General features: G+C 39.4%; 1 protein-coding gene across 1 annotated transcript in view; it reads right to left on the bottom strand.

Annotated features, from left to right (window-relative positions):
• Nucleotides 1-3,603: 3,603 nt before the first annotated feature.
• Nucleotides 3,604-27,231, bottom strand: part of ryr2a (ryanodine receptor 2a (cardiac)) — a 289,201-nt gene continuing 265,573 nt past the window's right edge. Inside the window, 7 exon segments of the mRNA XM_026315769.2 lie at nucleotides 3,604-7,126; nucleotides 7,510-7,561; nucleotides 8,164-8,264; nucleotides 10,974-11,038; nucleotides 13,556-13,712; nucleotides 16,090-16,224; nucleotides 18,685-18,831. Of these exon segments, the coding sequence (XP_026171554.1) occupies nucleotides 7,031-7,126; nucleotides 7,510-7,561; nucleotides 8,164-8,264; nucleotides 10,974-11,038; nucleotides 13,556-13,712; nucleotides 16,090-16,224; nucleotides 18,685-18,831 (753 nt within the window). The 3' untranslated portion in view covers nucleotides 3,604-7,030.

Below are 27,231 nucleotides of genomic sequence, written 5' to 3'. Positions count from 1 at the left end.
GAGGGTGGTCCTAGAGGATCAATGTGCCTGTGACAGGGTTAGGGTTGACAACTTGTTCAAAATGATACAGCTGTACAACTTATATACTTTGTATTCAAAATGTTAGGCAATGACATACATTTTTTATTAATTGAGTAACTTTAAGTAACAGTTTTGTGCATTTAAGTCTTCTAAACATCTGTTGTCATTTCATGTAATGCCAAACTGACTCCATGATGTTGAGATCAGCACTCAGTGGGGGCTAAAACTCTTGCCCTTGTTGTTTTTGGACATGCCTCTGACTATGCAGATCTTCACTGATTGCATTTGAATTTTGGACTTATACACCTCCATGATAGTAAGTCAAATCAGCGATAGACAAGCACAGCATAGTTAAGATAATAATTATTTCACGTTTATTAACCACAATTTTTTTGTAGTAATTAATAGTTAATAGTAGAGGTAGAACCTCGGATCCAGGAGGAACAATGCTGTTTTTGTGGAACACTGGACCAGCTCTATACCCTCTTCAGTGGTTGAGGGTTCCTGGGAGTTTGCCCAAGCAGTCTACATGTGCTTTGTGGACTTGGAGAAAGTATTCGACCGTGTCCCTCGTAAAATCCTGTGGGAGGTGCTCTGGGAGTATTCCCTTTGCTAAGGGCTATCCAGTCTCTGTATGACCGTAGCAGGAACTTGGTTCTCATTGCCGGCAGTAAGTCAGACCTGTTCCCAGTGCATGTTGGGCTCTGGTAGGGCTGCCCTTTGTCACCGGTTCTGTTCATTATTTTTATGGACAGAATTTCTAGGCGCAGCCAGAGGCCAGTGGGAGTCCAGTTAAGGGACCATAGAATTTTATTTCTGCTTTTTGCAGATGATGTCGTCCTGTTGGCTCCATTGAGCCAGGACCATCAGTGTGCACTGAGGTGGTTTGCAACCGAGTGTGGGATGAAAATCAGCACCTCCAAGCCCGAGGCGAAGGTTCTCAACTGTAAAACTGCAAAAAGGTTAATTATGCTGCTATAGGCTTAGACTGCCCGAGGACCAGTGGTGCACTGCGCTCCCCTATCCTAACCCTAACCCTCTCTTCCTCTCCTCTCCCCTCACATGTACAGTGGGTACAGAAAGTATTCAGACCCCTTTAAATTTTTCACTCGTGTCATTGCAGCCATTTGCCAAAATCAAAAAAGTTCATTTTATTTCTCATTAATGTACACTCAGCACCCCATCTTGACAGAAAAAAACAGAAATGTACAAATTTTTGCAAATTTATTAAAAAAGAAAAACTGAAATATCACATGGTCATAAGTATTCAGACCCTGTGCTCAGTATTGAGTAGAAGCACCCTTTTGAGCTAGTACAGCCATGAGTATTCTTGGGAATGATGCAACAAGTTTTTCACACCTGGATTTGGGGATCCTCTGCCATTCTTCCTTGCAGATCCTCTCCAGTTCTGTCAAGTTGGATGGTGAATGTTGGTGGACAGCCATTTTCAGGTCTCTCCAGAGATGCTCAATTGGGTTTAGGTCAGGGCTCTGGCTGGGCCAGTCAAGAACGGTCACAGAGTTGTTCCGAAGCCACTCCTTTGTTATTTTAGCTGTGTGCTTAGGGTCATTGTCCTGTTGAAAGGTGAACCTTCGGCCCAGTCTGAGGTCCTGAGCACTCTGGAAGAGGTTTTCTTCCAGGATATCTCTGTACTTGGCCGCATTCATCTTTCCTTCAATTGCAACCAGTCGTCCTGTCCCTGCAGCTGAAAAACACCCCCATAACATGATGCTCCCACCACCCTGTTTCACTGTAGGGATTGTATTGGGCAGGTGACGAGTAGTGCCTGGTTTTCTCCACACATACCGCTCAGAATTAATGCCAAAAAGTTCAATCTTGGTCTCATCAGACCAGAGAATTTTATTTCTCATAGTCTGGGAGTCCTTCATGTGTTTTTTGGCAAACTCTATGCGGGCTTTCATGTGTCTTGCACTGAGGAGATGCTTCCGTCGGGTCACTCTGCCATAATGCCCCGACAGGTGGAGGGCTGCAGTGATAGTTGACTTTGTGGAACTTTCTCCCATCTTCCTACTGCATCTCTGGAGCTCAGCCACAGTGATCTTTGGGTTCTTCTCTACCTCTCTCACCAAGGCTCTTCTCCCACGATTGCTCAGTTTGGCTGGACGGCCAGGTCTAGGAAGAGTTCTGGTCGTCCCAAACTTTTTCCATTTGAGGATTATGTAGGCCACTGTGCTCTTAGGAACCTTGAGTGCTGCAGAAATTCTTTTGTAACCTTGGCCAGATCTGTGCCTTGCCACAATTCTATCTCTGAGCTCCTTGGGCAGTTCCTTCGACCTCATGATTCTCATTTGCTCTGACATGCACTGTGAGCTGTAAGGTCTTATATAGACAGGTGTGTGCCTTTCCTAATCAAGTCCAATCAGTTTAATTAAACACAGCTGGACTCCAATGAAGGAGTAGAACCATCTCAAGGAGGATCAGAAGAAATGGACAGCATGTGAGTTAAATGAGTGTCACTGCAAAGGGTCTGAATACTTATGACCATGTGATATTTCAGTTTTTCTTTTTTAATAAATTTGCAAAAAATTCTACATTTCTGTTTTTTTCTGTCAAGATAGGGTGCTGAGTGTACATTAATGAGAAATAAAATGAACTTTTTTGATTTTGGCAAATGGCTGCAATGACACAAAGAGTGAAAAATTTAAAGGGGTCTGAATACTTTCTGTACCCACTGTATATTCCACCATTGAATGTCACTAATCTTGTGCTCTCTGTCCCCTAGTTTGTGCTCTCTCCCCCTCTCTCTGTACCTTTTTCCGTTAAAGGGAGTTTTTCCTCTCCACTGTCACCAAGTGCTTGCTCATAAGGGATTTATTAGGTTTTTTTGTTTTTGTAAAGTGCCTTGAGATGATTTGTATTGTGACTATACAAATAAATTGAATTGAAAATTGAATCGAAATCGAATGTCTGAAACACCTAACACCTGCTAGGCATTAAATCCCAAATGTCAAAGTAACCACAGGTGACTCCAGAAAGAAGGCCATTTATCAACAAAACGAAATCCCTGCCCACTCTAGTTATGAGCTAGTTATCCGAGCCTGCTGTACATAGGCCACATGTATAAATATACATGTATAATAATACAGATGTCGTACATGTGTATTGTACAGATACACAGACATTGCTTTACAATTCTTCACTGAAAATGAACACGATTGTAAAAAAAATATTTTTATCAGTATTAGTAGTAGCCTAAACAAATACTTTCTGTGGTTGACACAGCTTTGATTGTTTCACTTATGAAAACTGGAGACAATGCCCTTTCTAGTAATACTTTAAAATAAAATTTAACTTTAAAATATTTCATTATTCAAACAATAGGTAACAGTAGATAACAGTAGTATCTGAACATAAGGCATTAAATCCCAGCTTCCTAAAGCTTTTATTTGTTGAGACTGTTACAAGATAATTGATTATTGGTCTGTGTTACAATTGTAATTATTATTTTATGCACAGGTATAGATAAGAGGTGCATGTTGCCTGAGCCTTTGTTCTGTAAAAAAAAAAAAAATGACCACAAAGAAATAAACATCATATAGATTCAAAATAATCTTCTTGTCATAAATTAATAAATAAAGGTTTTATTTTCAAATTCATGCAAATCCATTCATTAGTCATAGATTTTGTCCCTATTTTCCATATTAATTTCTCAGAGCAATAGCCTGCTCAAAAAGTATACATAATGCACTACTATATGGCAAACTAAACATTCCCTTTAGGGGGTAAATATAAATATAATAATATAGAAATATTTATTTTTAAATGAGCAAATTATCACTTAGTAATCAATCATATCTGGTATTGCAGCAGTTAGAAAATGTATAGGCATGATGTCAGCATCGCATAATGAGCACAATACACAAAACACTGACATAGGATGGTTGCAACAGTATCATCCACTATCATACTTGTACAGTCTTCAGCAGTAAAGGTAAATTACACATGCATCCTCACCTAACGTTAAAGGTGCAATCAATAAAGACAGTCCTATTGCCAGCTTGTGCACAACCACAACAGCATCAATAACTTAATCTGCTCAACCCCCTAGTGTCTGAGGAGAAATTAGAATAGTACTTCATTTATACTTCTGTTGACCTAATATCATGTACAAACAGATTACTTCTAAATGCATCATAATGAAATGTTTATGTATAAGTATGTATATGTCAGTACACACACACACACACACACACACATATATATATTTATATATATATATAAATATATATATATATATATAAAATGTCTGTTCTGAACCGGAAAAAAAGCTTAACAGTCTTGCCACATTTACTAACAGGATCACTTGTACCTATTTGAAGGCCTAAATTGGAAAACATAAAAAGGCAAATCTGCTTAAATTTAGTGGTAGTTTGGTACAAAGAGCCAATAAACTTGAAATTATTGAAGTTATTACATTTATTGCACCTTTAAGATTAAGTGTAGAAGAAATTTAACAGAACAGCCTCTGTTGAATTACCTTACTATTTGTTAATTTAATAAAATAAAGATTAAATGAATACATAATGTCATTTAAATCTGAACAAAGTTAAGCAAGCTTTCATTTATTTTAACTTTATTTTCAATTTGCAATGGTCAGTCATCTCACATACACCATGAAGGGCTATTGCTTGGGCTTAACCCAAATGATACTTATTTGTATATTTTAAAGCAGAGATGCTCAAGTGAGAGATAAACATGGGTATTTTCCTCTTTCTTTTTTTTTCTTTTCATAGATGCAATTGTGGGAAATGACATGAAGAGTTACAATGAAACCAAATACAGTATTACAGATTTAAATTCTTAAATAATCCTATTAAACAATTTCTGGGTGACATAGAGTTGGTATAATAGCTATACTTGCTCATTAACCCTTCACAATAAACATGCAATGGCATTTTTTTGGAGAATGTTTATACAAACTGATTTACTTTTTTTTCCAAATTGCATGAGTTCATAACCAAAAAAAAAGACCTTGCTTATACTTATTTGAAAAGCTTCTTGGACATGTTTAATGTTTGCCACCTCTCAGCATTTATTTAATCAATACAGAGTTGCTGTGACAGAGGAATGAATTAGTAAAATCAAACAAATAAGTAAACTATATTGCTGTAATAATGATTTCTTAAATAGATTTTGTGATTTTTGTGATATTATCATTCATTTTGCATTCTGACCAAAAATCTTACAATTTCTAAACTTTGTAAGTTATGTGTTCTGTGGAAAGTCTCCTTGGTTGACTCCTCTATTCCATGAGATGTATGTCAACAGTATGTATGTGCTACTTCATGTACTATGTACTTAAAACTAAGCTAACAAGACAAATTCATCTTTATTGTTACAGGGGTATGGTGGTATCATGAATGATAAAAATTTTTTCTTTCTGCACCAACATGCCAGTATCTCCAGTAATAGGTTCTGTGGCCATATTTTCTCTCTCCCTTATTCTTACATATCTTTTAACGTATTTTTTCATTCCTATAGTGCTCACATATATTTTTTTAATAAGTACCCCATCGCCTAGCTCCACGTTATTTTCAGTTTTTACATTGTCCTAATTTATCTGGTTTATATTCTGTGCATCTTCAATAAAACCTTACTGTGCAATTCCACTACATGAAAATATGACAGAGTTGCTTCAGTCTCATTGCTTATCTTAGCTAACAAGCATGCAAAAGATGTGTGTGTAGTTTTAAACAGATAAACCACTTTTGCTGCCTTGGTATTACTCTTCATAAAACTACATCCTTCAATTAGCAAATGTAGTGAGCAAATCCTAATTATTTAATTTTAAAAAGTTCTACTAGTGCCACACAGACACTGATGTGTCTTATACACCACAACACAAGAACTGGAGAAAACCAAAATACTCACACAGCCTTAATCTATAGTGAGTCAAAAATGCCAAGTCCGCATGGTAGCATTAGAAGAAATACCTGTTGGTCCATAAAGTTAAAAGAAAAGCGTGAATTTTTTAGTGTTGCTAAAAAAACAATCAATAATCAATAATGGATTAATCAATTTTGCAAGCAAGGTTCGAGGACTTTTATATATTTATGTCATCTTGGAAACAAAAGACGGCAACTGGTGAACAGATTTGTTGATGTCCATGCTGTGGCTGGGTTTCCCGGTCATTCAGGTCTACCAGTACAAAACTGACTTGATTATGTTGCTAGCAATATGAACACTGAACTTAATTAAGGAGCCCTTCACACACAGTGTTGGCATGTATAGGGTATGGACACAATATTAACAGTTGCAAACCATGTAATAAATCACTCCAGTACATCAGCTCTATATGTGAAGACCAGAATGTGTTGATATTTACACATAGGCATTGATTCAACTTTTGTAGCAGTTCTGGAGGCTGTAATTTTGTGGTGTGTTGAATTAGATTATTATATACAGGCACCTCAAATCTTTCCACTTTCATATGAACAAAAACTGATAAAGTAAGCTTCTAAAAGCTTTTATTTATTGCACAGCTGTTGTGTTGGATTACAGCAGGATGTACAGGTGCTCTTGTGTCCAGCTCCTTACATGCAATGTGCATTGTGCACATGAACAGTTGTTCTAATGCTTGCACTTTGTGTCCTGAAGGTCTTCTTTTCTTTCTTCCACTCGACTTCTATAATTTGCCTTGCACCATCATTTCTTTGTATTTTTTGCTTGTTACTCTGAATGTAGAATAAGATGAAGCAAAAAGTCATTTTCTGAGGCAGAAAAACTTGACATGCCACTAGGTCACATTCTGTACAGCGTGTAATATTTCTATGTACAACTTTTAGAAGCATTCCACACAAAGTGTGCTAGAAATGTGATCAGAGCTGGTGAGTAAGCTGTCTGGATGAAAAGGAGGTGGAATGAAGGCATGGGGTGGAGCCTGAACATCCTACTGGTGTGATTTGGTACAACAAGGACTCCTTAGAAAGCAGTAAGAAAGATTTAAGGTATAAGCAGAGGTTGCAGAAGTCCCCTCTCCAAGAATCGTTCAGTTGAGCTGATCCTCATACTGTTTTCGGAAACAGTCACCAGCTGGGAAAAATTCCCAGCAACGCTCCTGGTACATCTTCCATACGTAAGATTCCTTAAAAACAGATGGGATGAGGCAGGATGTTTATATCACATTTGACCGATTTACATAATACAAAGGATGACAACACCAGTGTAAACACTGAAGCCCTCAGTATGGTTCAAACTTTAAATTTCTTGTCACCTACTACAGTGTTCATCCGATCATAAATCTGATTGTAATCCTTTCAAAAGAACAACGCCTCATTTGAGAGCATACTGTAGCATGTACAATGTTAAAAAAGACCAGGAAAAGTCTTTCAGATGCAACTAGAGGATCCAACCAGCACTTTTTTGAAGCATACTGAGGCAATGAAAATAATCAACAGCAAAGATCAAAAGCAGTGGATAAAATGCAGTACATATTTACTCAGACCAAAGGAAAGTCAGTTGGTTTACCTGGCCTGTGTGCTCTGTTTCATCTTTGTTGATGAGATACATCACAAAAAATCTGAAACACACACACACACACATTAGAAAAACATACCATTGACAACATTACCACAAATATACCCACATACACAAACATCAACAGTGCATGATGTTGATAAAAAAAATACTACTCTTGTGCTGTAGGGTCAGGATTAAGACTCATCTCTCTTTGGCCATAATTTTGGCAAAGCAAGAATTACACAAAATATAGATGAGAGGTGCATATTCACCTTGAACCAAATCCACATCCTAAATTACTAAGTTCAAATGGTAATGCTGACGTAAACCTTAAATAATTACTTGTTTGACAGTAAAATGTATTAAACAAGAGCAAGTATGACAAAAATCGCACTGAGCTCTGTTCTCTTTAATGCCTCTCACAAATCGACTTTCTGAGTATAGTATACTGTAGCTACACTACTGTTTAAATAATTGTGTTTAAAAACTCAGGGTCATTATAAGCCAACATCTATAAAACAGCTCAGCTACACCTGTTTATAATTCTACCTTCATTATTGCAAGAGGCAGAAGAATCCAGGTTCTAGATATAACAACCACCTGGAATATGTTATAGGTACAAGAATACACATACAAACACACAAAAGATCCAGATAAACTCACAAGTAGTTGGCTAGGTTGTGCTCCTGTAGGGTGTGTGTTTCAAAGCCATGTGGCACTGTGTCAAAGTAGTCATTACCTATTCCACAGATAAAACATTTGGTCTGAAAGAGAAACATGGATATTGTTAGTGATCATTACAAAAAAAACAAACAAACATTTAGCTGTTGGTTATAATCTGTGATCTCTACGTGGCCGGTGAGTCTCCCTGGTGACTTGGCGCAGCTAAGAATGATTACCCCATAATGAGTGACATGCAAACTACACACACTGAAAAGTGCCAGAGGAGATGTAGCTTATGGCCATGAAAATGGCCCAGAGAAGCCTCCACTGTTGTCTGGGTGAGCATCAGAGATAACGTCACCTGTGGATAACGGTTCCAGATGACCGTAGGAATGGAGCAAAGAATGACTGCATGGGCAGGTGGCACTGACTACACACTGGGTGAAGAGCAGGGAGATGGGCGAAGCAGTTGCAGGAGATGTCCTCCAAAGAAGCAGCTGTCAGCTCCACCCAAAACAATACCTATATAAAGACTGTGGTACTGTTGATCTGTACTCTTGTTTCTGTGTCAGCAGGACTGGAGATCCTATGGTGGTGGGAAAATGCCACACCCTACAATTTTAAACCTGCCAGTTTAATTGAAAATTTGGAAATATTATGGTGGTAGTGGTGTATGTTTGTGTGCAATTGGTATTACTCAAATCGTGGTGAATTGCTCTTCTTCATGCTCCCCAGTATATAAATCCCTGAATTTTAGATTGACAGATTGTTTTAATGTTTAATGTTAGTGTAAGGTTAGGGTAAAAAGCTGGTACAATGGAAGACAAAATAGCTTTGACATGAATTAGGGGGATGGCAGAGGTTCCCTTGTGCTGTTAAACTATTAAGCACTATCTCTGTGCAAGTGATACAGTGGTTAGCACTGTTGCCTCATAGGTTCTAGGTTTAACCCACGGCGTTTCTGTGTGTACAGTGGGTACGGAAAGTATTCAGACCCCTTTAAATTTTTCACTCTTTGTGTCATTGCAGCTATTTGCCAAAATCAAAAAAGTTCATTTTATTTCTCATTAATGTACACTCAGCACCCCATCTTGACAGAAAAAAACAGATATGTAGAAATTTTTGCAAATTTATTAAAAAAGAAAAACTGAAATATCACATGGTCATAAGTATTCGGACCCTGTGCTCAGTATTGAGTAGAAGCACCCTTTTGAGCTAGTACAGCCATAAGTCTTCTTGGGAAGGATGCAACAAGTTTTTCACACCTGGATTTGGGGATCCTCTGCCATTCTTCCTTGCAGATCCTCTCCAGTTCTGTGAGGCTGGATGGTGAACATTGGTGGACAGCCATTTTCAGGTCTCTCCAGAGATGCTCAATTGGGTTTAGGTCAGGGCTCTGGCTGGGCCAGTCAAGAATGGTCACAGAGTTGTTCCGAAGCCACTCCTTTGTCATTTTAGCTGTGTGCTTAGGGTCATTGTCCTGTTGAAAGATGAACCTTCGGCCCAGTCTGAGGTCCTGAGCACTCTGGAAGAGGTTTTCTTCCAGGATATCTCTGTACTTGGCCGCATTCATCTTTCTTTCAACTGCAACCAATCGTCCTGTCCCTGCAGCTGAAAAACACCCCCACAACATGATGCTCCCACCACCATGTTTCACTGTAGGGATTGTATTGGACAGGGGATGAGCAGTGCCTGGTTTTCTCCACACATACCGCTTAGAATTAACGCCAAAAAGTTCAATCTTGGTCTCATCAGACCAGAGAATCTTATTTCTCATGGTCTGGGAGTCCTTCATGTGTTTTTTGGCAAACTCTATGTGGGCTTTCATGTGTCTTGCACTGAGGAGAGGCTTCCATCGGGCCACTCTGCCATAAAGCCCCGACAGGTGGAGGGCTGCAGTGATAGTTGACTCTGTGGAACTTTCTCCCATCTCCCTACTGCATCTCTGGAGCTCAGCCACAGTGATCTTTGGGTTCTTCTTTACCTCTCTCACCAAGGCTCTTCTCCCACGATTGCTCAGTTTGGCTGGACGGCCAGGTCTAGGAAGAGTTCTGGTCGTCCCAAACTTTTTCCATTTGAGGATTATGGAGGCCACTGTGCTCTTAGGAACCTTGAGTGCTGCAGAAATTCTTTTGTAACCTTGGCAAGATCTGTGCCTTGCCACAATTCTGTCTCTGAGCTCCTTGGGCAGTTCCTTCGACCTCATGATTCTCATTTGCTCTGACATGCACTGTGAGCTGTAAGGTCTTATATAGACAGGTGTGTGCCTTTCCTAATCAAGTCCAATCAGTTTAATTAAACACAGCTGGACTCCAATGAAGGAGCAGAACCATCTCAAGGAGGATCAGAAGAAATGGACAGCATGTGAGTTAAATATGAGTGTCACTCTGCAAAGGGTCTGAATACTTATGACCATGTGATATTTCAGTTGTTCTTTTTTAATAAATTTGCAAAAATTTCTACATTTCTGTTTTTTCCTGTCAAGATGGGGTGCTGAGTGTACATTAATGAGAAATAAAATGAACTTTTTTGATTTTGGCAAATGGCTGCAATGACACAAAGAGTGAAAAATTTAAAGGGGTCTGAATACTTTCCGTACCCACTGTATTTTGCATGGTCTTCGTGTTGAATAAAATTTCACAGATATGTTTAAATTGCATTCAGTATTTATAAAAATTGGTGTGTAAAAAGCTCTTTAAAGTTTAAGCAGGTACTATTTAGTTAGTTTAGTTTACTGTTAACCAGGTAGTGTTAATGGTTAAGGTTATAGTATTTCTCCAGAAAATGTATGGGGGAGTGTGTGTTTTCACCTCCATGTCTTCTTTCACTTGTTCCTGCTGGTCTCTCAGCTCTCCAAAAGCATCAATGATCAACCCTAAAATTTCACAGAGCACAGATGGTGTAGAAATTAAATAGGACAACATAGGTAACTATACATTGTAACTTTTGTGTGGCTGACACTTCAGCTGTCTGTTGCTTCTCCTACTCTAAATTCTTTACATCTAAATATCTACTCTTATAATGTTAATTTTTTCTGCTACTCTCTGTGTTGTAATTCATACTCTTTAGATTTACTATTTTATATTTTGGAACAGTCTTATTGTTAGGGGTAGCCTGTTGCTGTCAAGTTCTTCTCTGAGTAGCCAGACCTCCCAACTTACCTACCTCTAATTACCCATAGCACACACTACCTTGCTAACAATAGTTTCTAGTCAGGATTGGCATTAGTTTAGTAGTATTTAATATTAGTATATAATACACATAGAACCAGTTTCTGTTTAAATTCATAAGTATAACTTTATTTCATCATTACTATTTTTGTTTTTTTAATTCCTCTACTACAACCTCACTATTATAATACAGGTAGCTGTGTGTTGATTTGGGGCACTGTGGTAGATTTCTCTAGAGCTGATTATATAGGAGGGGCCACAATGACCAAAATAAATATAACTCACAATAGGCCTGCATCAATTCTTATTGGCCTCTTTTTATTTGGTTTTTAGATTATTCATGAAGTGCATTTATAGTTCAAAAGGTGAATATACTTATTGTGAACCACGAAGGTCTGGGTTGAACTCCAGTGAATCTGTTTTGAATGTTTCTTCTTCTCTCTATCTGTTGAGTTGGAGCGACTGAGCAATAAAATCATATGAGGCAACTTAAATAATTTACCTTTATCCAAATCCACTGTGACGTACTGAACACCAGCACAAGCATTTAAATAGTTACAGTTCTGCTCATAAGTTTATATACCCCTGTCAAATTTTATGAAATATTGCTAATTTTTGCAAAATATGACAGATTGTGCCTTTTTAGTCATGTTAACCACTATCTCCCAGGTTTACAGACTCTTGTATGTTTGGGCTGATAATATATACAAGTTGACAAGTTTCAATAGCTATTAAGGTTAAGTTTCCACACCTGTGACTTGTGTGATTGTAATTAGTGTCTGTGTATAAATACTCAATAAATAATGCAACCACAAGGGGGCACAATCCAGTGTCTTCATGTGCCGGTCCCAAGCCCAGGTAAATGCAGAGGGTTGTGTCACGAAGGGCATCTGACGTAAAATCGAAGCCAAATCAAACATGCAAATCACAAATATAGCTTCCATACAGGATCAGTCGCGGCCCGGGTTAACAACAATTGCCACTGGTGCTGTTGACTTACAGGGTGCCAGTGGAAATTGGACTACTGTTGGTCGAAGGAGAGGAGGAAGGCGTGTTCGTAGGGAAAGAGAGAAGAGGAAGGGCAGGAGTGTAGGACTTAGGGTAGGGATTTTGAATGTAGGGACTTTGTCAGGGAAAACTAGAGAGTTGGCTGATATGATGGAGAGAAGAAAGGTGGATATCTTGTGTGTTCAGGAGTCCAGGTGGAAAGGTGGCAAGGCCTATAGATTAGAAGCAGGGTTCAAGCCATTTTATCATGGTGCAGATGGAAAGAAGAATGGAGTAGGAGATATCCTGAAGGAGGATTTTGCTAGGAATGTTCTGGAGGTGAAGAGAGTGTCAGATAGGAGAGTATGAAGCGGGAAGTTGAAGGTGTGATGTTGAATGTTGTCAGTGGTTATGCCCCACAGGTAGGATGTGAGTTAGAAGAGAAAGAGAAATTCTGGAGGGAGATGGATGAGGTGATTCAGGGTATCCCTAGTGGTGAGAGAGTGGTGATTGGGGCAGACTTCAACAGACATGTTGGTGAGGGAAACAGAGATGATGAGGAAGTGATGGGTAAGTTTGGTATCAGATTTCAGTCATGATTATGGCTAAAAAAGGCATACATAATAAATGTCATGATAAATAGATTCATCTGACCTCTATCTTTAAATATGATCAGTCATATTTTCAAACAACTGCCAATATTTCACAAATTTAGTTAAGGATATGTAAACTTATGAGCAGCACTGTGGGATTTACATGTCTAGGTTTTCACTCTGCCTTCAGCAGAGTGTTTTATAGATTGTATGTATTACGCTTTTAATGATGAGTCTCTATTGTGTAAATAGAAAGCTTTATTGCTGTGTCCAACCCATTACCCTCAAAACCTGCAGAGCAAGTAGCTAATGGGTGGTTGGAGGAATGATTTGTTTTTTTCCTTTTGTCATCCTATTAGTGTTCTGTGTTTTCTCTTGCAATTAAAAGAATTATGATTTATCTTTGGCAACTAGTTCCATAACTAGATAGTATGAAAAAAATGGAAGCATGGTTGCATTACATTTATATATATTTATAGGTTTTTTATAGATTCCATCTTCTGATAAGCTTTAGATCACAAGAACCAAAAACAAGGTAGTTGACCTTTCTAACATAAGGACAATCCCTGGAATAGCCATTTCTGTGAGTTTCAAACCTTTAATACATTCAGTATGTGTGTTTGTGTATGTGAGATCTCTCACCCTGGATGATAGCCAGGAGGATAACAATGACAAAGAAGAAGAAAGTGATGTCAAAGATGATGCGATAGATCTCATACTCATCACCTGCTGGGTCCTCAATCTGGTCACCAATCCCTCCACCTGCTCTCACACCTACATACATGTGAAACATGTAGCACTGGGAAAAGATGAGAGACATGTTTAAGTTTAAGGGGGGAGAGGGAGGGGGGATCTTAAAATGTACAAACTGTTAGGTCTGTACATGTTTTTGTGTCAGCACTGAGTCAGCATTAAAACCAAGGAAGTGAAACAGAATTAAAACATTAAAAAATAATGTTTTGCTATATTAGTGGTGAGAAACTGCAGGTTAATAGCCAAAAAGTAGCCTACTTTGAGGCTGTGGAAGAAAAAAAACAAGATGGTTGACTTCAAATGATGGCACAGTCTCCACACTCTCCATGTGAGGAGTGAGAGCAAAGAGACAAGGGTGATACAATTGTAGGAATTTCTGCAACAGTGATATCTATCCCAATAATATGTGAGTAATATGTAATAAGAATGCCACAAGTTTGTTAAGATTCCATGACTGACAGTAAGGGGTGCAAGCTGTCATCAGCTTTCAGCTTTGTGGAATTCACATGCTCACTCTTCATCCATTACTTTTTTACATCTCTAAATGTTTTTGTTTTGTGAGACTACACATGATTACACAGACATTACAATAAACTATGACAGCTGGAAAATACAAGGTGTACAATGTATATAGAGGGAACATGATGCAAAGAAGAACTCAAAAAGAAGAGAGGAGAAAATGGGAAAACCCCAGCACAGAGGGAGAAACATGAAGGCTAAGAAAGGAAGTGAACAGAAAAGGAGAGATGTGTTATCCTGCTGTGTGTTATTTTAAGGGATATATTCATACAGTGTGAAGAGAAGGAAGAACCTCCCCAGGGCAGTTGCCATTCATCAGTCTATCCCTTCATCCATCTAAACCTGTGTCACCCTTTTGTAGATCAAGCTGTCACTTGCAAACCCTTAATAGGAAGCAGAACTACATAGAATGTTATGGGTGGCTGACTACAGGAGATTATAGTGTGTGTTTTGAAATTTCCAGGTGACACCTCCATCACTCTAGAAAACACAAACTATAGAGCCCTTATATAGTCTTTCATTCAGACAGCTGGGCAGTAGGGCACAGCATTATCACATCTGTTATTCTATTTTTACCCATGTTCTCACACCATCGCTGAAATGATTTTCCTATATATTCGAGTTATAGCTTTCTTTGAGCTAAACTCCTGTACCAGATTCCTGTATCATAAAGATACCTGTTCCAGTAATAATGAAAAACCCTTCTGTTTTTACATCCTATTATACAGCATCACCTATACTGTGCTTCATGATACCAAATACTATAACCCGAAGAGCCTTAAATAGCATCTTCACTATTTGATGCCTGGAAAAACTGACAAAAGAAGACCATGTAATCTCAGCAGCTTAGTCTCAGGCTGACAAAGTCAGACTGAGTATCTGACCCATGACTTTCTGTCCATAAATGGTGCTAGACCCTCTTCACTGACAAGCCCCACAGAATACCTCTTATTTTCAGTCAGACAATGTTATTCACATTATCATATATAACAGCAGTAAGACAATGGGCAAAACAATGAGACTGAATAGCAACAAACAAACCATGGTGTAATGTTCACTAACACCACACAATGTAGATGACAAAAAAATAATGTCAGCATGAAGGACAACTTCACAAGATGTATGAAGTAAGGGTGTCAATACGAGAGGGAAAAACTCCAGCAACACTTGCTGTGTAAAGAATTTTATTGCTGATCCAGAGTTTTGGCTTATGGCCTTCATCAAGGTCAATACAAATTTATTACAAAGAAATCAACCAATCATACACATACTGTACATAGTTTATTTATCTTACCCACCAATGGGTGAGCTCTTTATTGATTAGTCACAATTTATGTGATCAGATGAAACAGTACTGTGCTCATAAATTTACATACCCCTGGCACAATTTAAGGAATACTGGACAATTTTAAAAAAGTCACACAGATAGAAAACTTTTTTTTTTTTTTTTAAAAAAACAGGGAAAATGGTCAGATAGTATCTTTAGCAATTGCAGTTGTCATGATTTTATAAGGGCAGACATACATTCTGCTTGTTTGGCTCAGCAATGAAGTTGTTCTTTACACAACATTTCTGACATCTGTGCATTATCCATAGACTTGTATGTGAAATAATGAAAAATGCCAGAAACAGCATTCGCAGAAATTAACATTTTTACCAGTGCTACATCCTCCTCCATCATATAGAAACTCCATACATCTTACTTCTATCTGTGTATATTGTACATATTCAAATGTATTTTCTGCTCGTATTTTTCTATTCTATTTTCATTTTTATTATTTAATAGTTTTCAAGATTGTCTGCATGTAACTGAGCTACAGTGACCAAGGAATTTCCCTTGTGGACCAATAAAGTTTATCTAATCTAATCGCTACTTACTAATAATTGAGACTTATCATACTCACTGTCAGCATGTCGTCACACTTCATGTCGGGCAGTTCTCCATCTTCACTCTTGTTGTAGAACTTCCTGAAGAAGTTGAAGGCCACTACTGTGTAAAGATACACCACCACTGCTAACAGGCCAACTGTTAATACCAGCTGGAAGACAGAAGATACCAGCACAATGTTTATACCAGTGGCAGCAAAATGACATTATTTAATGTAAAGAATTATTGTTCACTATACAAATATATGAGGGTGACACTACTATGTCAAGTGTTTTTCACTATACTTGATACTTTCTATGTTTTAGAAGAAACAACTTTCGTATATTGACAAATTTTGCATTGATGTCCTATATGGTCTTGATTGCCCCCCCAACCCCACCCCCCCACACACACACACAGAATCGCGGCTCTGATGCTGTGGTTGCTCTGAAGAGATCAGGAGTCCAGGGCCGCACCAGAGGATGGCCCCTCGAGAGAGCTGGGATCCAGGGACTCCCTGGAGGATAGCCCCTTAGGAGCACTGCAGTAGCAGTGGTGTCAACATACCTGGCCGACCCAGGTCTGAAGATTGGGGACAGGAGCTGGGACCTCAGTGGGGCCCAGGAAGCAGGGAGGGAACCTGGTGCTCAGGAAGAGCCTCAGCGGGGACACGGTCATCGGCACACTGAGGCCCGGAGAGGAACCTCATAGGGGATGCCATTGTCGACACACTGAGGCCCAGGAAGCAAGGATGGAACCTGATACTTGGGAAGAGCCTCAATGGGGTTGCCCTCATCGGCACACTGAGCCCCGGGGAACTGCAGAGGAACCTTAGGTGCAGTGAAGGATGCAGTCGTTGGCACACTGAGGTCCTGGAAGCAGAGTTGGACTCTCAGCAGGGATGCGTTCAACTGAGGTCCTGGAAGCAGAAGTGCAGCCTCAGCGGGGATGGGATCGTTGGCCAACTGAGGTCCTGGAAGCTGCAACTCGGGTTGGAGTGCTGGAGACTCGGACAGGGAGGCTGGAGACTGGCAGTGGGCTTGGAGACTCTGGCTGTGGACCTGGAAGCTCTGGCTGTTTGACTGGAGGCTCAGGTGAGGGACTGGAAGCTCAGGCTGAGGGACTGGAAGCTCTGAAAGCTAGAAGGATCATAGGCGATGTCCCAAAGGGTGAGAGATAAAAGGGACTGTGCCTTAAGCTCCTGCCAGATGGCGCAAGCCTCTGCCAGTGTTAGAGGCAGGGGAGACTTGGAACCAGGCAACAGAGACTGAAGAGCCAGCAGTGGAGACTGGAAGGACGGAAGCTGAGGTTTGGAGGCCGGCTCCAGAGACAGGACTGCCGGCGATGGAGACTGGGAAGCCGGCAGTAGGGATTGTAGTGCAGGCAGCTGAGTATGGGAGACCAGCACTGGAGATAGAAATGCCGGCAACGGAGACTTGGGAGCCGGCGACAGAGACTGGAGAGCCGGCGACAAAGACTGGACTGCCAGCGATGGAGACTGGAGTGCAGGTGGTGGAGATTGGGGATCTGGCGGCGGAGACAGGGGAGTCGACATCTAAGACTGGAGTGCAGGCAACTGAGACTGGGAAGCCGGCACTGGAGACTGGGAAGCCTTGAGTGTGATCAGAGGGGTGCACAACACCTTGACAGACTGTAAGGGGACCTTGGGAGTCTCAAAATTGCCCAATACCAAGCAGAGGGTTGAGACTATAGACACTATCTGGGCTACCCTTGTCCCTGACACAAAATGTTGGGGATGGAGAAAGACCTGCTACAGACGCAAACAAAAGTCGAAGACCTCACGGTACTCCTGGGCATCAAGAAAACCTGCTTGCTTGTGTGTTATTTGATGCTAAACAATTACATTCTGTGCTTAGTCTGGTCTATGACCAAGATTCTTAGCTCATCATAATGTTTCTCTCTGTTCAGGTAGATCTCACATGTGTTCCCACAATCTCTCTCCCTCTTCGGTTCTTTAGTAACATGCCACATATATAACCTACCACATTATGCACACACACACACCTGAACATAGCCATACTATCCAGCAGACTTTATAATTTGCGAACGATGTCAGATGTACTCAGAGTTGGCATTGCACTGTGAATACACTGAAACTGAATGTTATTTATGCAACAAATACAAAAACACAATTCAATTTTATTTGTATATAACCAAATCATCTCAAGGCACTTTACAAAAACAAAAAACCCAACAAATCCCTTATGAACAAGCACTTGGCGACAGTGGAGAGGAAAAACTCCCTTTAACGGAAGAAAAGACCTCCAGCAGAACCGGGCTCAGTTTGGGCGGCCATCTGCCTTGGCCTAATACAAAAAGGAGTTTGAATACATATTTTTGTGTTTCTGGATACTCCTAAGTATTTATTAAATTATCTAAACAGTCCCTAACAGTAGAGAGGTTTAATTTACAATAGTGTCTCTTAGTATTTTTGGTGCCTTTCAAAATTATAGCTGCACTTAAGTAGCTGCACTTGAGCATCCCTCCTGCCTCATTGCACTCATCACTCAAAGGCAGAACTCCAACACAAGCAGGCAGCTCTTATTATTATAGTAAAACACAAAGCTTCTTTGAATGTATGGTAAGTCAAATACTGTATGCAGTTCTTTACCTGTTTGCCATTGTGTGTGACGGAAGACAGGATGGTACGCAGTGTCTTAAAACCCATAGCAATGTCAAGCAGATGGGCAGCAAAGAAGAAGTTGTTATAGTGTCCCAGGATGGACATAGTCATATACCAGGCCAGATACAGGAAAGACTGTATGGAGGGAGGGGGAGAGAGGTTAGTCAGGGTACCGCAGAGACTACTTCAGTGAGTGCTTGACAGCCATGGTTGATAGACTTCGAAGCTGCAGAGTCACAAAATGCCCTTGTAAACAGTTATGGATTACACATTATATACAAGTATATCTTAGTGTCAAAAAAGTGTCAGGTTTCAGGAAACTATTATAAGTTTTTGGACCAAAGATGCGCCCACTCTGGTACTCAGGGTTCAAAACAAGACTTTATTTAACTAAACTAGGCAAAAACAAGAAACAAAACACTTGGCTAAGAAGGGACAGGTCAAGGCAGGGAACACAAGGACATGAAACATGAACACCAAATGAAGACATGGACACCAGGGAACAAGGCATGAGGGTCTGGGTCACACACACCTGGGGAGACGCACCAGACCACACAGACACGTGAACACAAGAAGGGAGACAGGGCATGAGGTAGTCTGGGTCACACACACACACACACACACAACTGGAGAGACGCACCAGACTACGAGAAAACATGAACGTGAACACAGGGACTCGGGGCATGAAGTAGTCTGGGACTCAGACTACAAGAAAACATGAACATGAAACTAGGGAGTCAGGGCATGAGGTAGTCTGGGTCACACACACATTGAGGGAGACACACCAGACTACACAAAGAACAAAAACATGGAACACAGGGAATCAAGGAATGGGAACACAAGGGCATGAAACATGACACATAAAAAGGGGACATGGGAAAAGGACCAGAAAACTAATAAGAAAAAGGAGGCAGAATACTTAAATTAAACCTGGGGGAAACAAAAGGTAATCCATGATCAAATTCCAAAAATAAATGCAAGTGTATCAAAAACGATACCTTAGCAGGTCTCAAAACAATGTAAAAACAGCTCTCAGACCACTGGCTTAACTAACAAAACAATGTCTAAACAGACAACCTGGCACTGAAACATGGTTCAACCAAGGTATATAAAGACAAGACACAAACAAGGAACAGGTGAAAACAATAACTAATTAGGTCAAAGAAAAGTGAACCAAAATGAAACAAGAACCAGTTCCTGTCAGGATCCTACAAAATAAAAGAAACTGGAAGTCAAAAGATACGGATCCTGACAAAAAGAAGAAAAAGTGTTTGGTAAAAAAAGAAAAAAACATAGCAATCTTGCTCTTTAGCTAGCTAAGAAACTATTAAATATGTACTAAAAGGACTGTAGGCTACCTTTAGATGTAACTAATTTAATTTGTCTAGCTCAGCCTTATATTAACTTATGGCAATAAGTTAACAATCACAAAATAATCACAAAAAGATAGCGAGTATTATGAAAAGCTCAGGTAGAGCATCTAGTGTACCACAGCACAGTGTACCTGTGTCTTCATCTATAAGACCTTGCTATTTGTCAAAATATTTAACATAGTCGATTCTAGAACTAACAATCATAATACCAGACCACAAGCGGACTTTATAAGTTCCTCACACAAAGCACAGAAGAGGACGACTGGCTTCCAGTTCAATGCCAATCACTACTGGAATAGCTGTGATGCAACTTGAAGTTAGAGATTTTAAAACTTTATTAGCTAATATTATACAACAGTAGACCTAGTAGTGATTATTTTAACTATTGTTGCAATGTTTGCATTTGTTTTTTGGTTTGAATAAGTTCCATGTAAATTTTATACAGTATTGTTCTAAATAATAACAGTACAATGTGACTAACCAGAATAATCCAGGTTTTTAGTATATTTTTTATTGCTACATGGCAAACAAGTTACCAGTAGGTGCAGTAGATTCTCAGAAAACAAACAAGACCCAGCATTCATGATATGCACGCTCTTAAGGCTGTGCAATTGGGCAATTAGTTGAAAGGGGTGTGTTCAAAAAAATAGCAGTGTGGCATTCAATCAGTGAGGTCATCAATTTTGTGAAAAAACAGGTGTAAATCAGGTGGCCCCTATTTAAGGATGAAGCCAGAACTTGTTGAACATGCATTTGAAAGCCTGAGGAAAATGGGTCGTTCAAGACATTGTTCAGAAGAACAGCGTACTTTGATTAAAAAGTTGATTGGAGAAGGGAAAACCTGTAAAGAGGTGCAAAAAATTATAGGCTGTTCAGCTAAAATGATCTCCAATGCCTTAAAATGGAGGGCAAAACCAGAGAGGCGTGGAAGAAAACGGAACACAACCATCAAAATGGATCGAAGAATAACCAGAATGGCAAAGGCTCAGCCAATGATCAGCTCCGGGATGATCAAAGACATTCTGGAGTTACCTGTAAGTACTGTGACAGTTAGAAGACGTCTGTGTGAAGCTATTCTATTTTCAAGAATCCCCCGCAAAGTCCCTCTGTTAAAAAAAAAAGGCATGTGCAGAAGAGGTTACAATTTGCCAAAGAACACATCAACTGGCCTAAAGAGAAATGGAGGAACATTTTGTGGACTGATGAGACTAAAATTGTTCTTTTTGGGTCCAAGGGCCATAGACAGTTTGTGAGATGACCCCCAAACTCTGAATTCAAGCCACAGTACACAGTGAAGTCAGTGAAGCATGGTGGTGCAAGCATCATGATATGGGCATGTTTCTCCTACTATAGTGTTGGGCCTATTTATCGCATACCAGGGATCATGGATCAGTTTGCATATGTCAAAATACTTGAAGAGGTCATGCTGCCTTATGCTGGAGAGGACATGCCCTTGAAATGGTTGTTTCAACAAGACAATGACCCCAAACACACTAGTAAACGAGCAAAGTCTTTGTTCCAAACCAACAAAATTAATGTTATGGAGTGGCCAACCCCCGGACCTTAATCCAATCGAGAACTTGTGGGGTGATATCAAAAATGCTGTTTCTGAAGCAAAACCAAGAAATGTAAATGAATTGTGGAATGTTGTTAAAAAATCATGGAGTGGAATAACAGCTGAAAGGTGCCACAAGTTGGTTGACTCCATGCCACACAGATGTGAAGTAGTTATAAAAAACTGTGGTCATACAACTAAATATTAGTTTAGTGATTCACAGGATTGCTAAATGTACAAAAACGTTTGTACAAAATAGTTTTGAGTTTGTACAGTCAGTGGCAGACACTGCTATTTTTTTAATAAATAAAAATAAAAAATAAATAAAAAATATACTAAAAACCTGGATTATTCTGGTTAGTCACATTGTACTGTTATTATTTTGAACAATACTGTATATAGTGTATGTAATTGTTCACAGGGCTGTTTTATAAAAACAGATCCTAATCTCAAAGAGTTCGTGTTAAAGTTTAACTAACTTTTTCTACATGTGAAGAGAGACAGTCCTCTTTCCTTGTCCCGTATTTCTTGAACCGGAAAACTATTAGGACGGGATTGCTTACTGATGGATTAAACGCAAGGAATGATTACTGCAAATAAAACATGGCCACTTGACATTTAAGATTATTTTAAGATGTGAAAAACTGTGAATCTGTCGTTTAAATTACATTTGCAAGAAAACGTAATGGTACTATTCACAATTCTCTTGTTTTCTGCATCAATTGGTCATAAAATGGGATCTGGGGCCTGGGATCATAAAGAAGAAGAATCTCAGAGAACCCCTAACTTAGCTTAAAAACCTTTAGCCATGTTTTTTGACTATAGCTTAAATTTCACAGTTAAATATTTATTATGGGCACAGTGTCAGTGAAAATTAAAAGTAATTCCTATCTCAAAGGTGAAGTGATCCCAGATCCATAACAGTGCAGCACTGTACACATTTGCCACACCTTCCCTATAGTGCCTGGGTGTTACTGTTTATGTAGGATAAAGCAGTGTCATTCATTTAAAAAGTACATTGGAACATAATCAAACATACACCTCCAAAACATATTTACATCTGCAATTTTGTTGCACAGGAATGTTTCAGGAAAGAAGGTTGGTTGATTGTCCTCATGAGGTCAAGTGAAGGTTTCTGATGTTTATGAATACAGCCCCTGATCTTCAAACTCACAAATATCAACACACTATAAAACACAAGGGCTTACACAAATGGTTACTACAATCATCTAAAACACTTTAAAGATTAATCAGATTACAATTAGATATATTGTCTGCAAATGGTGATGATTTTGGAAGTGTGGGCGCCCAGCCAAGATCCCTCCAAAGGCACAACACAGAATGCTCAGTTAGTCAAAAAAGAACCCTAGAGTAACAGCTAAAAACTTGAAAGATTCATTGGAGCTAGTGAACATCATGTTCATGAGTCACCCATATGCAAAATTTTCCCAAAAGACTACTGGGAAAATATCTTAAAATATCTTGTTGCAGATGAAACAAAAGTAGAATTCTTTGACACCACTGACCACAATATCTTATTGCGGAGACTGTGATTGGGATTAAAGGATCAGCGCTGAATTAACGTAAATCTTGTTTATCAGAGAGATTCCAATTTGTTTATGTCTATGATGATTACCACACACACAAAAGAGTTTATTGTGTTCCACAAGGTTCTGTGCTAGGACCAATCCTCTTTACCTTATACATGCTTCCTGTATTAGGAAGCACTACATAATTACCATTGCTATGCAGACGACATTCACCTATATCTATCTATGAAACCAGTTACCTAGACTTCAGTAATGTCTTATGGACATAAAGGGCTGGATGGCCAGTAAATTTCTAATTCCACATTCAGAGAAAACAGAAGTTACTGTATTTGGGAAATAGTTTAATAATATAGCTACATTAGATGGTATAGCCTTGGTCTCCAGTACTACTGTGAAAAACCTTGGAGTTTTTTTTTTTTTTGACTAGGATATGTCCTTTAAAGAGTGGCAGAAATAACTTCTATTACTCTAACTCATTACTATCAGGGTGTCCCACTATCTCCATAAAAAACCTCTAGTTAATCCAGAATACTGCAGCCAGAGTCCTGACAGGAACTAACAAGAGAGATCATATTTCTTTTCACTTCACTTTCTTTTCACTTCATTTGCTCCCTGTGAAATCCTGAATAGAATTTAAAATCCTTTTCCTACATCCAAATCCCTTCATGATCACGCTTCTTCATGTCTTAAAGGCCTCACAGTACCATATCATTGCAATAGACCACTTCGCTCTCAGAGTGCAGGTATATTTATGGTTCCTAGTGTTACCAAAAGCAGAATTGGAGACAGCACCTTTAGCTATCAAGCTCCTCCCCTGCTCAGTGTGCCACATGTTTAGTTATTCCTCTGCCTCCTTTAGTGATAGTGGTACCTGTAATAAGTGTGAGGGTTTTGGTAGCTTTGAAGGCGAGGATCACTGAATTGGAAGTGTGGCTCCGCACCTTTGAATAAAAGCCAGTTAGCCTTGTGGAATGCAGATGCACCCATGGGGACTTCACATAAGATAAAGAAAGTAACTGGCCTTGGTTTGCTCAAGCGACCCCCACCCAGAACACATAGAAGACAGTTGGCAATAACAACTCCATATAAGGTAATATCATAAATTCCTTTTGGTGGGGCGCTGCCCAACAGTTTAAACATTGTATAGTTTCCATCTATTGTTTAGATCTCTCTGCCTGCGTGTGTGAGTAGATCTCCGGAGACGTCTCTGTACTTTTATAATAAACCGGTGTGCCGATTCCTAACTTTTGCTCCGTCTTCTGTTTTCTCTCCATTAATGAACTCGGGTGAAGGTCACAAGGTCTGACTTTTTAACAGCCTAGCCGCACTAGTGGGTGTGGAGCCACTGAGCTCAGGGTCTGTTAGCTACCCAACAGCAGCTCTGGAGCAGCCCGGAGAATTAGCCTGGGTGACAGTCTAATTTGAAATGCAGCGTTTCTTTCTTGCATGTGTGTTGGCTGTTGCATCGTTTCTCTTTTGCATGTGTTTTAGCTGTTGTGGTGCGTTTGCCCTTGTTGGCCACCGTACAAGTTCGGGGTGCTCAGACACCAAAACACAAAGTAAACAACAGGGCTAACATTTAAAATGGCCTCAGTTGGTGTCTAAAGCTGCATGTCATTAGAGAAAGTTGATTTTAAGCTTTATATTCATGTTTCTTGGCTTTTATTTTGAAAGATGGACATGTTGCAGGTGAGTCACATGACCTTAAATTAAAATCTTAACGTTAATTCTGAATATTTATCAGTTTAGGTGCATTAACTTCCTACAAATAACTGTAAACTTTTATTGTGAAAGTCTGACCATGTCCTTCTGCAAGAAGACATCATGGCTGACTTTAAAAATGGCCTCAATTAGTGCCTGAAGCTGTATGCCAATAGCCAATGTCCATTTTAAGGCCATGTTGCTGTTTCAGGGCTTTTTATTTTGACACAGTGCTATAAATAGGCTTTTATTTTGAAAGGACATGGTGGTGCAGGAGACTTACATGAACTTAGGTTACAATCTGAACTTTATTTTGAATGTTTATTATACTTTATAAAGGTTTAACAACTTCCTATAAATAACTGTTAACCTACTGTGAAAGACTGAACATTGCCTGCTGGGAAAAGACACCATGGCTGACATTTAAAACAGCCATGGTGTAAATGCCAGTAGCCAAAGCCCATTTTAAGCTCATGTTACTGTTTCTTGGCTTTTACTTAGAAAAAATGCAAAACAAAGGCTTTTATTTTGAAAGTTGGCATTCAGATGAGCCTCAGTTAAAAGATAGATAAGGGTCATAACAGGGTATAGATAATGGATGGATAATCTTTGGAACAGTATTTGAATATTCATTATCATTTAGAAATTTGCAGTTGCTTCCTCTAAATACCTGTACACTTATATTATGAAAGTGTTGGCACATCCTGCTTACCGAAGACACCATGAGAACTGAGAAAGTTCCCATGTCTAACAGTAGTGGACATAAGGCAGATCAATATTTTAAAAAATATAAAAGATATCAAAAAGCTGAATCCAAGCTGAACATTTTGACATTTGAATGGTTTTTCTAGCTGAAAGTATGCTGAAGGAGTTAGCGACTGAAAAACATACAGAAGAATTACAATAGATAGTATATTAGCTTCTCTTCATTGGCTGTCATGATCCGCACTTTTGAGTTTCCTGTTTTGGATGTTTATTTCAAAGGATCATGACGGATTTAGTTTTGTTCTGTTTTGTCCCTCTTTACTTTGACCTGATTATTTCTATTGTGTTCACCTGTGTCTTGTTTTGCACATTGCTTGTATACCTTTGTTCAGCCATAGTCTCATTGCGAGGTCGCCTGCCCAGTACTGCCCACAACTGACTACATCCCTTGTCGAGCCTTGACTAATGCCTCGTCTACCTGATTTTGCCTCGTTTTGTTTGCCACACATCAAGCCTGCTTTTGTTTTTTCACTTTTTGGATTTATTAATCACGGACTGCCTTTTGTTTCCCAGGCTAAGCTAAGTAGCTTTTTCTTTTGGTGTTTTCTGTTTGTAGATAACTTTGCCTGGATGATTTTGTTTGCTTTCTCTTGATCCCCTCACCATATCTTGTGTTCATGTTTAGTTCCCTTGTTTCATGTTCATGTCTCCAAGTAGTCTCGTCTTAGTCTCCCCTAGTTCATGTTTCCCAACCCATGTGTTTTTGTTCATGTTTTGTCCCCTTTGTTCATGCCATGTTTCCCTGTGGTCTGGTGAGTCTCCCTTAGTGCGTTTTGTGACCCAGACCCTCATGCCTTGTTCCCTTTTCCATGCTTTTGTCTCCTTCTAGTCTGGTGTGTCTCTGGTGTTTGTGACCCAGACTTTCATGCCTTGTCCCCTCTCTCATGCCTTGGTCCCCTATGAGGTGAGACAGGAAAAAACGGACTTCTCCTTACATTCATACGGATTAAATAAAAAGTGATGATTTGTTTTTGACTTGAATTGTTTCACTCAAAAGAAAACATTTCAGGCTTTCTAGCCATATAATTCTTATTTTTATGAGGCAAGTATTCGCTGAGATTCTGGTTGTTTTATTTACGCTTCTGTGAAGAGAAATGACAGAGACAGAAAAGTCTGAGAGCGCACCCTGTCGGCTTTCTTTATTTAAAAAAAGCACAATGTTTTGTTGTTATTATGATGGTATACCACTAAAACTAGACCCTTTACAGATTTGAATGATATACTTCTTTTATCTGTACGATCAGAATTGACGGAGTAATTTAAGTTTGTTTTGACCTTATCAGAAAAAGATGCGTCAAAACGCGCCGGCGCGTTCGTCGACCCCAGAGGGTTTTAAATTGCAGACCTTTGGTTTTGTTTGGATCTTGGCGTTTGGAATGTTGCCTGGTTACAGTTTTCCACTGTTAGATTTCAAATTTTATTGTGTGTGGATACCTCCTGTGTGCATCGTGTTCTTGCCCATCTGAACTGGAGACTTAATTTGTGCCATTTGGATTCTAATCTGATGTTTCCCCTAGGATCATAAATGTTATGTGCTTTTACTGCTCGGTGTGTGCGTCAGGCCAACACCATTAGAATTCAATTCAGTTCA

The sequence above is a fragment of the Mastacembelus armatus genome, chromosome 19 (assembly GCF_900324485.2).
Source record: "Mastacembelus armatus chromosome 19, fMasArm1.2, whole genome shotgun sequence".
NCBI lineage: Eukaryota > Metazoa > Chordata > Actinopteri > Synbranchiformes > Mastacembelidae > Mastacembelus > Mastacembelus armatus.
The sequence above is the reverse complement of the archived record's forward strand: the minus strand, read 5'-3'. Positions and strand labels throughout refer to the sequence as shown.